At 38.8% G+C, this 14,589-nt stretch overlaps 1 protein-coding gene across 1 annotated transcript; it reads right to left on the reverse strand.

The window, feature by feature from the left end:
* Positions 1-3,343: 3,343 nt before the first annotated feature.
* On the reverse strand, positions 3,344-13,108 carry LOC112749341 (uncharacterized). The gene is made up of 6 exons (XM_025797598.1): positions 12,956-13,108; positions 4,344-5,318; positions 4,086-4,163; positions 3,903-3,955; positions 3,585-3,751; positions 3,344-3,495 (listed from the first exon to the last, which is right to left on the reverse strand). The coding sequence occupies exons 1-6, from the start codon at positions 13,106-13,108 to the stop codon at positions 3,344-3,346; spliced, it is 1,578 nt and encodes a 525-aa protein (XP_025653383.1).
* Between the last annotated feature and the right edge of the window lie 1,481 nt (positions 13,109-14,589).

The raw sequence follows: 14,589 nt of genomic DNA on the forward strand, positions 1-14,589 counted from the left end.
CATTGAGTCTGGCAGTTATAGCTTTGCAGGGGAATCCGATTCCCCTATGGCCATGTTGGAACGGTTGAATGATTAGACTAAAGGGCATTGAGATTTAGGAAGTATTGGTTGGAGGGCCTTGCACATGAACGAGGAAGGGTTAAGTTGTTTATGACATGGCCTGATTTTGAATTACAGCATGATTAATATGGAATGTCGTAGTAAGGATTAGGAGGGAGTTGTTGAAGTATGAAATGGCATTGCTTTAAGATCATGGGGGCAGCAGTAAGGTTGTTGCGGCTCGCTCATTAAAGAGGACATAGGATCGTGTCTCCTCAGAGGAGTAATTAATGATGGTATTACGGCATCCGACTGACATGGTGACATTGATTTTGTAAAGACATTCGTTAAGGAGAGAGGTGGTGCGATCTGATATATTTTGTAGTAATTAATTGGATATAAAAGCGTGAACGTCAGCTTTCCTTTCCTGGTAGTAAGCGACCAAAAATAAGGTAGGTTGCATTTAGTTTTCACCGAATTTGAATGGTTAAAATTAACTTTAGCACAAGGTGATTTGCGAATAGGAAAGCTCAAATTAAATTAGCGGGAATCTAAGCGGTATTCCCACTTTATGCACATGTCTTGTGTTGTGTGAAGGAATGGTATTCTCGAGAAATGGGAAGCATGTGGTCAGATAGAGAATCAAAGAGATATGATTGAATGACAACTCTGATATTACAACATAGTAAACTACTTAACTTTTCTATATCTTATGCAGAAGGATTGATGCCAGGTACAAATTAAAAAACAGGCGTTCATAATTTTGAAGGAAAATAGTGAAAGAAAATCTTATGAAATTGACTTGTGGATTTGAATATCGGATTATGGAGAAGATAATGTATATGAAAGTGTTACCTGCGAGAGTGTTGGAGCAATGCCAGTGGAGAGTTGCCTTTAGTTGCTCCAGTCGTTTATTAATTGGAACGAATAAAATTAAGAGTCATTACATGACTTTTGTTATAATAACGTTATTAAGTTTTATAAATTAAAAAATAATTTAATATTATAAGTTAACAATATACAGAAATAAAATTTAATAATTTGGTAAATAAGCAAAATAATAATGACTATATGGTTCAAGCTTAAAGTAAGTATGAACTACACGCAACGTAAACGAAAAACATAGTTAAACTCAATACCTAAAGACGTGAAAATACAAAATGCTTAATTTTTAGAATAATTTTATTAAAGATTTGAACTAAAGTAATTGTCTGGCAAAAATTTGTAGTATTTAAGAAACAAATGTAATGTAATGAATCCAGGTCTAAGCGCATAGCATCAAGCAGATATAAATTGAGTTTTAATTAATTAACAACACTGCTTAATCGAAAATATAGTTAAAGTATAATCTAGGAACTAATGGCCAATAATTTAACAAATACTTCAATTGACTTGGACTTGTTTTTGCCGATGGCAACAGAGATAGGAATAACTATGTTATTACAAAATTTTCATACATGTTGCACATAAGACAAAACAAGTTGTAAAAATTCTTTTTTTTTATAAGTGGTACCGATAAATAATAATAGAATTTAGCACATTGAGTAACTTTATGAGTAACAGGATAGAATAATACAGTTAAATATTTGTTTGAAAAATTTTGCAAAGTTATTAGAGAAAAGTTAAAATAATAGTTGTATAATTTGAATTTAATAGAAGTAGTGTAGATAAAGAGTGTTAGAGTTGAGGATGACTAAAAATTTGATTATATGTTTTATTACAGAATTTTAAAACAAGTTAGACAAAACTAAAAAAGGTTGTAAAATTTACCGCGAATATATCTTGTATTTATGTACGATAATAGAGTTTACCATGTTTAAAGATAGATTTAAAATAGTTTTTAACTAAGTTATTAGATGATTTTTAAAATTGAATGAAATCTTAGTACTACAACTATTCGTAACCTAGTAGTTAAAAAAAAAGAGGAAACTCGCGACTAGTACTCTCTTTTAGTACGATATAATTTTGTCACGGTTGTCATAATTTATGGTTTAACTTTTTTTAGTTTTACGCTATTCTATCTAATACGATGAATAAATCATATTATAAAAAGATATTAATACCCTAAAATTGTTTTTTATAACAAGATAATCACATCTATAAATTAACTTTAAGCAAAATAAGATGAAGAGCTAAAGAGTCGTATAAATAGTTCCTATTGTTCTTGATGGTGTTAGGCATTAAAAATAATATTTCTCTGTCTAAATAGTAAAGTATCAATTGACGTCATTTCAAATAAGTAAAAGATCGAGTTAAACTTTAGAAAACATTTCAAGTGCACCGGGAGTATCGATGCACCAGTTATTTTAACTGTTGATCTGAATTATAAAAAATATATATAATATATATTGATAGAGATCAACGATTAAAACAACTGGTGCACCAGTACTCTCCGGTGCACTTGAAATGCTTCCTAAACTTTAATCTGAGTACAAAAAAACTAAAATGTAAATTTTATTATAAGAATATTAAAGTATCGTTTAATTTGAGAAATGCAATTTATTAATTTCCATTCTACAGAGAGTACAACATAATTTCATTAATGGTTACAATGATCTAGATCTATTTATGCAACTTAAACTTTCCTAGGAAAGTATAAATTTAGTTTAATTCGCAAAACCAATAAAAAATGTTTTCATTTTTTTTAACCTTTGACAAAAAGAGTAATGATTAAGAATTTTAATTTTTGTTCCTAGTTCTCCTAATAATATTTAAATCCGTAAAAATTTAGATGTATAGATTGTTTTGTAAAACCGAAAAGTCGAACCAGGTACTAACATTAGCCATGAATATAAATACACGCATGATTTCGTAAGGTTTAAATTTGCATGCGCATGTCAGTATGTATTTTGTACTGGTAACTAAATTTGTGGCTAATTTTGCTGGATGAGTTAAGCTTGCTAATATTTTCTAACATTTAAAATTGGCAAAGTTATACAATATTATTTACATTTTAGCAAGGTTGCGAGAACCGAATTGGTCGTCGAACCGGTCAAATGACTGGTTCAATGGTTCAATGGTTCAACCGTAGTTGAATCGGTTTAATTAAATATAGAGTGAAATTATAAAAAATTGAATACATAATTTTAAAAAGTTAAATTCAATAATTTTTAAACTAATAAGATTCAAAATTTAACAATTTCACAAAATGAACAATACATAATTTATCATTAAAAGGTCATAAACAACTTCAAATGACAATATTCAAAACGCACATAAATGACAAATGACAAACACAATGTTTTGCAACCAAAAGAGACAATATTCAACAAACAATACTTCAACTAAACAAAGACACTACTCATCAGAAGTCATAATCATCATTAAGTGTTCCGATGTCTCCATCATAAACAGGTAATCCAAAGCCAGCATCTTCAGAAATACCACCAAAAGAAGTATTTGAGGATTCAATTACAACATCAAGCATATCCACTTCAACTTCCATGTCTCCACCATCTAATAAAATAGAAAGAAAACTCAATAAGAAATCAATGTTAATGACATGTATCTTTATGGAAGGAAACAAAGTTTTCTATGTCACTCACCATTAGGATACGAAGGCATAGCATTATCAGTGTATATTAAACTTTCAATGCCTTCAACATCTCCATTAGTAAATTCAGGATCATCCTCATCTGCCATTACCCAAAAATCTACTGTGTCAATGCTTTGAATGTCAATTGGGTCATAATTCCTCTTCTTTCGATGCAACCTAATTGAAGGCATAGGTTATAGGTGACATAAACAATGTCACTTAGCCTTTGATGCTCTAATCGGTTCCTCCTCTTTGAATGGATTTGTTCAAAAAGACTCCAGTTCCTCTCACATCCAGATGAAGAAGAGGTTTGATGAAGAAGACGGACTGCCATTTTTTGCAAATTCGGAGCACTCCCACCGTGTAGCCTCCACCATTCACCTACGTAGATATAAAAATCAAATACTTTTTAATGTTTACCAATTATCACCCAACATAATAAACTTTGAATAAGTCAAATAAGTCAAATAACTAAACTGAACTTGGATATGAAATAAGTCAAATAACTTACCAGGTTCGAGTCTTGATGCCACTCTCTTAGCACTTTCCCTCCCAAAACTTTCTTTACAATCTCAATCCAGCTGTATCTCTTGCATTGCAGCAACGGAGTCATCACAAAGTGTTTCAACATCAAGCAAATCAAGTAAAGATCTCAAAACATTTGCCTTCTCAACAAAACCCTCACTGTAGAAAATGCCCAGATTTAAAAAGTACGCTACCGCATGGAGATCACGCTTCAAATGCTTATCCCACCTCATTTTCAAGATACTCGTGTATGGCGTATAAGCAGCTTTCCGATTTCTGAACAATTGAACATGGTCTTGATAGCATTTTTTGCTCTTTGCATGCCTTCATACACGATTCCCAAAGAGGGTTTTTCATCAGCATCAACAAGCCTCAACAACTTAATAAGAGGACCAACAATTTTCACAGTGGTAAGACAGTCTTGCCAAAACTTACTGTCCAAGACAATTGAGCTAACAATCTTTCCATTAGCACTTTTGGATAACTTATGAGAAGTAAAATATTTGTCTACCATCAATGTCTGCAAATCTTCCTTGTGATCATATATACTTTTCAAAGTAATGAAAACAGTGGCAAAACATGTGACTCCTGGTCGAACAATTTCTATCCAACTTTTTCTTTTTCTAAGCCAAGACAATAAGATCATATGATTGTAGACAAACACAGTCATTTTTGAAGCACGGGAAGCAAGGTCAAATATATGAGGAATACTTGCAATATCTTTCAAAGTAAGATTGATACAATGGGCAGCACAAGGAGACCAAAATATATTTGGGTATTTTTCATGAATAAGTTTTCCAGCAGATACATAATTAGCAGCATTATCAGTGACCACATGCACAATGTTACTAGGCCCGACCCACTCAATAACATCAGCAAACAAATTAAACAATGCATTGGCAGTTTTTATCACATCAGAAGCATCAACAGTCTTAACAAATGACATACCAGCAGGACAATAAACTAGAAAGTTAATTAAAGTTCGTTGCCTTTGATCAGTCCACTCATCTGCCATCAGTGTACAACCGGTGTTTTTCCATGAGCTCCTATACTTTTCAACCAGCAATTGACACTCTCTCTTAAGATAAGCCAGCAAATGAACTCTCATTTCATCATATGACGGTCTCTTAAAACCAAGTCCAATTGCAGCAACACCATCCAATGCAGGTTGAAAGTAAGGTGATTGAATTGCATTGAAAGGAATACGTGCATCAACAATCTATTTGGCAAGTCCCAACTTAGCCTTGTGCACAATTTCTTTACTAGCCAAAACACTTCTCAAAGTCGGTTGAGATCCTGGAGTAGTTCTTTCTTTAAAGTAACTTTCAATTTGTGTAGCTACTACAGCTCTTTTCTTTCCTTTGTCTCCCGTTGTTGTAGGAACAACAACTTGTATAGGGTTAGGCGATTTAGCCTCTTGTGCAGGTGCTTCCCCACCATAAGCCTCCTCCTCAAATTTTCTTTTCTCCGTCTTATTTTTTTGTTTTCCATCAGAATCCTTTTGAATTGAAGTTCAACTTCTTTAGTTACTTTGCTACATACTTTGATTTGTCCAGGAATTTTCCCAAGATGATATTTCATCCTATATATCCCCCCTCCATTATAAGTATTCAAACAAAAGATACACGTATATTGTGCCTTATGATTTTTATCATATTTCATGTAACACCCTACCATATAGAGTCTTATGCTTAAGTCATAATTCAGAGATGGCAAGGTATTACAACCTCTAAAATAAAACTTAGTACGAATAGTATTGTGAAAATGATTATAACTAAGATCCTTTTTTAAAAAAAAGGGTAAAACAAAATTCGTAACTCGAAAGCGCAACACTCCGATCGATAACGCAATGAACAAGGAATAACCAACGCGAGATTATATATACAAGAGAGTGTCAAAAACAGGAATATCAAAATTCAAAATCCGGTTGCGAAGATAACCGGTCCGAGCATAGCAATATACACATATAAATAGAATAAGATACCCCAAGAAAACCCAAAGGGACACAATACAGAAAATCTATTCTCCAAAATCTCTTATAAGAGGAGTCATCACAGTTTGTATTATTCAATGGAGATAAAAGTATCTAAGCAAAATATATAGACCAAAACAGAGCCCCGAGAACAAAGGATCTTCGCTAATACTTCACAAAATCCGCATGGGTGAGAACCAGAGGTTCCCAGCATGGTAATATCCTCCACATATATAATACATAATAAAAGAGGAAAGCCAAAGGCAATCCTAGAACTTCCTCCAGATAAAATCAAAGCTTATAAACAAGTTAAACCATAAAGGGCATCTGACTAAAGATCCTTCAGTCTAACTAATACTTCCCTTTCCAATTCCTTCAGACCTCCCAACTGCCAGTAGGAGTATAAAATAGCAAACACAGTTATAACAGACAAGAGATATACAAATAGGAACAAATAAGGCATTTAGACAGGTAGCAAGTAATATGCAGTCAAATAGGCAATCTCAATCAATTCACATAGTATGCATATGATGAATGCCTGTCCCTAATGGTTGATGATATCATCTGTCGGTTATAGAGCCAACCCGACAAGTCCTGGTAGCTAACCGTTGGACTGTCCCTCTGTCGTGTCTCTCCAACTCGAGTTATACTCAATATAAACTTGATCATAAACATGATCCATATCCATCACCCTCACTGGTGAATATTTATGGGGGTGAGCTCATCCGAGGCTTTCATAGTGCCCGGCCACCCTGACAACATAGGGTTAACAGAGCTTCGAGTCTCAACCTGGAGCACGTGGTGGCTAGCCACTGCTTTCTTCCATGGAAACTCTCATCTTCGATAGTGGAAGTGCAACATTCACAATTCATTCAACAGCATATATGCATTTATACTTAGCCATAATCATGGCCCCGCCGTCACACGGCAATAATCCAGCCATCCGACTCACGGTTAAATCCATAACCAGCCAATTCATTAACAATCACGGCCTTTTGGCTCATGGCATAACCCGCACTTCTACCGCCATCCACCGCATCTCACATAATCATCTTTGATCCTCAATGATCATCCATTTTCCCTTGCTTCACTCGCAAGTTGCCACATTCACTAGCTCCTTTTTCTCATTGCTAGGCATAACATAATGATTTAAGACATAAGTGGTGAGATCGGAGGCTTAGAAGTGTGAAATTTGGCTTTTAAAACTCAGAAATCAACTTTGGGATGAAAACAGGACCACGCGTACGTGCACGCGTGGATGGCCACAAAATTCATCGACGCGAAAGCGTCATACGCGCGCGGATTGAAAAATAGCCAAACGACGCGGAAGCATCAGCCACGCGCACGCATGGGTGCTCTTGTGCCCCAGGCACAAAACTGGCACAACTTTGGCACAGCTCTTTGGAAAATAGCTGGGCATTTGGTGCAGCGCATCGACGCGCTCGCGCACACCACGCGCACGCATGGATGATGCTTTCTTGAAGAACGGCGCGTACGCGCCAAGTGCGCCTACGCGCGGGGGGTCATTCTGCTAAAAATTTTCTAAGTTAAAAGCTGCAGAATTCACAGATTCAACCCCCAATCTTCCGACGGACATAACTTTCTCATTTTAAATCGTTTTCCGGCCGTTCTTTCAACGGCATGGACATCCCGGATCCAACTTTATTTCTAAACAAGTTTGGTACAAAACGGGGATCCGTAGTCCAAGTTATGTCTCATCAAATTATGCCTAAAAACCATGTTTTCATACAAAACCACAAGGTGCCATTTTCAAAACAAGCCATTTTCAACTCTTTTCAAAATCAACCAAAACATGCCAATTTCAACCCTTTTTGAAATCAATCAAAATGTACCAAAATCAACATCAAGCCATCCTCAACTCACACATTGACACTTTACCAAAATTTCCAAAGTCACCATCTAACCATTTTAACACTCCTCAATCAAATGGCTAAAGGACAAACACAATATCATGTCATACATCCTTCCTCATCCCAATTTCCAATAATACCATTTCCAATCAACCATCATTATACCTAATCAACATCATACTCACCATCAACATGGTACCACCCATCAATTCAACCTTAATCATCCATCAAGCATATATTACAACATGTATTTCTCATATATCAGACAATCAAGGCATCAATATTTATAATCACATATATGTTCACATCATATATCTCAACCATTCAACAACATCAACAATTCATTGCCTATCTTAGGGCCTCTAGCCTAAGTATTTCCTACCACATTACATATTAGATACGGGAAATCGAGACCATACCTTAGCTGATTTCTCAAGCTCAACTGGAGCACTTCCAAACCACTTGTCCACAAGCCCTCTAGGTCTCAACACCTCTAAGAACAAATTTTTTGCATACAAAACCCTCTTCCAAGCTTTCCAAAATCACCAATCAAGCTCCAATATTCACATATACACAACCTAAGCCACAATCATCATACCCATACACAACATCTCAATACCCAAACATCATAGAACAACAAAATTATACTAGGGTTGAGAATCTTACCACACTCAAGGTCCAAGGAGGCAAGATTAACCTTCTCCTTCAAGAGAGTTGGGTTCTATAACATCAAAGAACCCAAAATCTCAACATTTCACCCATGAAACTCGAAAACAAGGGCTGAAATTTCGAACAGAAAAACGTGTCTTACCTCAAGATTGATTGTATGGGTTTTGTAGAGCTCTCCACGGAGAATGCGTGGTCGTAAACGGTGCGGCAATCGGAGCTCTAGATCAAAAGTTATGGTGGTTTGAAGATCAAATGAGAGAAACAACTTGAGAGAGTGTTCTTCCCTTCCTCTCCACCATTTCAGCGTGAATTAGAGTGTTGTGAGGAGAGAGAGAGTGCTGAAATGAGTGTTTTTAGGGTTTAGTTATGTTGGGCCAAGGGCCCACTTTGGGTCCGGTTGGCCCGGTTTAGCCCGTTCGATCCAATCTTGATCCGATTTCTATAAAATTGGTACCGAAATTCTTGTCTCAATCTCCTATATCATATTATGCCATAAGAATCACATTTTTTGGCTTTCTAGAATAAATTCTCATTTATGGGTTAATTTGCCGTTAATTAACCGAGTCTTACATTCTACCCACCTAATTGGGAATTTTGCCCACAAAATTCAAATTCAATTACCTGAGAATAAGTGCGGATAATCCGTTCGCATCTCCGACTCAAGTTCCCAAGTGTGTTCCTCGACACCGCCTTGACTCCAAGCCACTTTGACTAATGAAACCTCCTTTTCACGCAACCGTTTGATACTAGTATCATCAATTCTAACTGAAGCCACTGGAAGCGTCAAATCTTCTCTTAACTGAACCGATTCAGGTTCTAACACATGGCTAGCATCAGGAGTGTACTTCCGAAGCTGTGACACGTGAAACACATCGTACAGGTTTGAAAGATGAGGTGGTAGAGCCATCCGATACGCCACCGGTCCAATCCTCTCCAGGATCTGAAATGGACCAATGTATCGAGGATTCAAATTCTTCGCTTTAATCGCCCTACCTACTCTTGTGGTCGAAGTAACCTTTAGGAAAACATGATCTCCTTCCTCAAATTCCAAGGGCTTCCGCCTCTGATCGGCGTAGCTCTCCTGGCGACTCTGCGCCGTAAGTATCCTATCTCGGATTTTCTTGACTTGTTCAGTAGTCTCAGCTATCATCTCCGGCCCCAACAAGCCTTTCTCTCCAGCTTCATACCAGCATAGCAGAGATTGACATTTCCTCCCATACATTGCTTCATACGAAGCCATTCCGATGCTCGCATGGTAACTATTATTGTATGCAAACTCCACTAACGGCATATACCGATCCCAACTTGCCGGTTGGTCCAAAACACAAGCTCTCAACATATCCTCTAGTGTTTGGATTGTCCTCTCGGACTGACCATTTGTTTGAGGATGGTAAGCTATACTCAAGCTTAATCGGGTTCCAAAAGCTTTCTAAAATGCACTCCAGAACCTCGAAGTGAAACGAGGATCTCTATCAGAGATTATAGTAGCAGGTACACCATGAAGTCTCACAATTTCCTTTATGTATAACCATGCTAGCTCCTCAAGGGTGTAAGTCATCCGAATGGGTAAAAAGTGAGCTGACTTCGTCAGTCGGTCCACAATCACCCAGATAGCATCGAAACCAGTCCTAGTCCTTGGCAATCCCGACACAAAGTCTATTGCAATACTTTCCCACTTCCATTGCGGAACCTCTAAAGGTTGCAACATCCCGGAAGGTCTTTGATGTTCAATCTTCACCTTTTGACAAGTTAAGCACTTTGAAACATATTTCGCCACATCATTCTTCATACCCGGCCACCAAAACATCGCCTCTAGATCATGGTACATCTTAGTACTTCCCGGGTGAATGGAGAATCCGCTTTTGTGTGCCTCCTTTAAGATATCTTGCCTCAAAGTGCCAACTTCCGGCACAATGATCCTACCCTTGAATCTCCATAACCCATCTTTTTCTTCCGACACTCTCCACTGTTTCCCTTCCTCAATAGCCGGTAACACCTTCCATAACGCTTCATCATTTTCATGAGCCTTTAGGAGTTCGGACTTAAAATCACTTGAGATTTCTAATCGGATCAAGCACAGAGTTCCAGTTACTTCTTGAGCACCAATTTTTTTTTGTTAGACTCTCAAATCCCTTGAACAATTTCTCTTCTTGAAGCATCATCCAAGCCGCATACAACGACTTCCGACTTAACGCATCCGCCACTATATTCGCCTTTCCCGGATGGTAATTCAACTCAAAGTCGTAGTCCTTCAATAATTTCATCCACCTCCTTTGCCTCATATTAAGCTCTTTCTGATCAAAGAGGTATTTCAAGCTCTTGTGATCGGAGAAGACTTGGAACTTAACCCCATAGAGATAATGCCCCCACACCTTCAAGGCAAACACAACTGCAGCGAGTTCTGAATCGTGCATAGGGTAATTAACTTTATGAGGTCTCAACTGTCGTGAGGCACATGCCACCACATTATGATGCTGCATCAGCACGCACCCTAGACCCTTTAATGATGCACCACAGTACACCCCAAAAGGCTCGTTCGGCTCAGGTACGCTAACACAGGTGCAGTGGTCAACTTTTCCTTCAATGCCTGAAAGCTCTCCTCGCACTCGGGAGTCCAAACAAACGGAGTGTCTTTGCGGGTTAACTTTGTCAACGGCAAAGCTAATTGCGAAAAGCCTTTGATGAACCTTCGGTAATAGCCGGCTAAGCCCAGAGAACTCCTTATCTCCGTTACGGTGGTTGGTTGCTTCCAATCCCTCACAGTCTCCACCTTAGCTGGGTCTACGGCTATTCCCTTCTTACTCACCACGTGACCCCAAAACTTCACCTCACTCTTCCAAAACTCACACTTAGACGGTTTCGCATAGAGTTTCTTCTCCTTTAGAATTTGCAACCCAGTCCTCAAGTGTTCCGCATGCTCTTCTTCAGTGTTGGAGTAATTCAGTATGTCGTCAATGAAGACAACAACGAATTTATCCAGAAATGGTCGGAACACTCTGTTCATATAATCCATGAATACTGCAGGAGCGTTTGTCAACCCAAAGGACATCACAGTGTACTCGTAATGACCATAACGAGTCCTGAAAGCGGTCTTAGGGATATCCTCACCCCTCACTCTTATCTGGTGATAACCGGATCGCAAATCGATCTTGGAGAAACCCCCAACTCCTTGTAACTGATTCATGAGATCATCAATTCTCGGCAATGGGTACTTATTCTTTATTGTGACCTTGTTCAGCTGCCTGTAGTCCACACAGAGCCACATACTCCCATCTTTCTTCTTTACCAGTAACACTGGCGCAACCCACGGTGAAACACTTGGTCGGATAAAATTCTTACCCAACAGATCCTCTAGCTGAGACTTTAACTCAGCCATTTATAGTGGTGACATCCTATACGGAGCACTCGAGATTGGTCCAACCCCAGGCACCAACTCGATAGCAAACTCGACCTCTCGGTTAGGTGGAAATTCATCAATGTCATCGGCAAACACCTCCGAAAACTCACACACCACCGGAATCTGTTCCAACCTTTAATCATCACCCAAAACACCCGCGGTTAACAACAGGATACCCTGACGTTCGGTTCTGGAACAGTTCACCATCATCGAATTCAAGTAATAATTATTCACCACGACCGGCCCTTCTGTATCTTCCGACATAAAGTACACCGACCTTGTAGAGCAATCGAGCAGGACATGGTTCTCAGATAACCAGTCCAATCCCAGGATAAGATTAAGACCGATCATCAGTAAACAGATTAAATTATGGACAAATCACGCTGCTTGAACCTAAACGAAACTTTCGGGCATACTAGCCTAGTTACCATGGCCTTATGGGTAGCATTATATACTTTTTGGTCATAACCTAAGGTTACAATCTTCAATCCTAACTCATGGGTTTTCTCAAATGCAATAAACGAATGCGATGCTCCCGAATCAAATAAAGCATTTAAAGTTTGACCAGCCATTTCACGGTTACCTCGAATGAGTGTCTCGGATCCCTCGGCACCTATAGCTGAGGTGGTGAACACCCGACCAGTCTGCTGCGCCTCCTCGGCACCTTGTTTCTGCTTCTCCGAACACCTTGGGAGCTTATGTCCTGCCTTACCACAGAAATAGCACAAACCCCATCCGGCCAAGCACGGGACCCCCGGATGGTGACTTCCACACCTAGCACAAGCTTAAGCACTCTGTGGTTACTTCCCAAACCTTTTACCTTGGGAGTTGTTGTTGTTGGGCCTCCTGAAAGAGCCTCCCCGCTTGAAAGGCGGACCTCTAGGTGCAAAGCTCTTCCCTCGGTTCTGTGGGAATGATCCCTTGTGATTCCCTCTCTCAGCAGCTGCCTTCTTCAAACACTCTTCAGCAATCCCACACTTGTTCACCAACACAGCAAAAGTTCTGATCTCCATTGGTCTCTGAGCTCCATTTTTGTCGTTGCCATGGTTGTTCATCTGTTGTCCAAAAGCCTCTGCAGTGGCCTGCATAGCCGCAGCCATGTTCTCCAATGCCGTTATAAGGTTTACCGGGTCATTTGGGTTGGCTCTCGGTCCCGGAGGGTTAGTACGACCTCTCCCACGGCCTCTACCGCGTCCACGAGGTGCCATCTGGTCCCTATACACACCAAACAATCAATATTAAGTTGATCAGTCTCAATATCGGAAGTCTAGTGCTTCAAAGTCCCAAATGCATGCTCATGAACGTTTATGCCAATTATATCAAACAGATATACTAATAGCACATAACACACATACAGAGAATGCATAGAATCATAGTCAGTCCGTCCCTCAGACTCTACAGAAACGAACTGCTCTGATACCATAATGTAACACCCTACCATACAGAGTCTTATGCTTAAGTCATAATTCAAAGATGGCAAGGTATTACGACCTCTAAAATAAAACTTAGTACGAATAGTATTGTGAAAAATGATTATAACTAGGATCCTTTTTTAAAAAAAAAGGGTAAAACAAAATTCGTAACTCGAAAGCGCAACACTCCGATCGATAACGCAATGAACAAGGATAAACCAACGCGAGATTATATATACAAAAGAGTGTCAAAAACGGGAATATCAAAACTCAAAATCCAGCTGCGAAGATAACCGGTCCGAGCATAGCAATATACACATATAAATAGAATAAGATACCCCAAGGAAACCCAAAGGGACACAATACAGAAAACCTATTCCCCAAAATCTCCTATAAGAGGAGTCATCACAGTTTGTATTATTCAATGGAGATAAAAGTATCTAAGCAAAACATATAGACCAAAACAGAGCCCCGAGAACAAAGGATCTTCGCTAATCCAGAAGTCTCCAGTACGCTTTAGCGAGAAACCTCACGTCCTGCATATGAAAACCACAAAATCTGCATGGGTGAGAACCAGAGGTTCCCAGCATGGTAACAGCCTCCACATATATAATACATAATAAAAGAGGAAAGCCGAAGGCAATCCTAGAACTTCCTCAAGATAAAATCAAAGCTTATAAACAAGCTAAACCATAAAGGGCATCTGACTAAAGATCCTTCAGTCTAACTAATATTTCCCTTTCCAATTCCTTCAGACCTCCCAACCACCAGCAGGAGTATAAAATAGCAAACACAGTTATAACAGACAAGAGATATACAAATAGGAACAAATAAGGCATTTAGACAGGTAGCAAGTAATATGCAGTCAAATAGGCAATCTCAATCAATTCACATAGTATGCATATGATGAATGCCTGTCCCTAATGGCTGATGATATCATCTGTCGGTTATAGAGCCAACCCGACAAGTCCTGGTAGCTAACCGTTGGACTGTCCCTCTATCGTTTCTCCCCAACTCGAGTTATACTCAATATAAACTTGATCATAAACATGATCCATATCCATCACCCTCACTGGTGAATATTTATGGGGGTGAGCTCATCCGGGGCTTTCACAGTGCCCGGCCACCCTGACGACATAGGGTTAATAGAGCTTCGAGTCTCAACCTGG

Source organism: Arachis hypogaea, chromosome 15 (assembly GCF_003086295.3).
Source record: "Arachis hypogaea cultivar Tifrunner chromosome 15, arahy.Tifrunner.gnm2.J5K5, whole genome shotgun sequence".
NCBI lineage: Eukaryota > Viridiplantae > Streptophyta > Magnoliopsida > Fabales > Fabaceae > Arachis > Arachis hypogaea.

Excerpts from the sequence above, each read along its gene's own strand:
- LOC112749341 (XM_025797598.1), bottom strand. The coding sequence starts at position 13,108 with ATGGCTGCGGCTATGCAGGCCACTGCAGAGGCTTTTGGACAACAGATG. Across the intron at positions 3,752-3,902 it reads CGAATTTGCAAAAAATGGCA|GTTGCATCGAAAGAAGAGGA; the intron begins GTCCGTCTTCTT and ends GCCTTCAATTAG. Across the intron at positions 3,496-3,584 it reads TATGCCTTCGTATCCTAATG|ATGGTGGAGACATGGAAGTT; the intron begins GTGAGTGACATA and ends CTATTTTATTAG.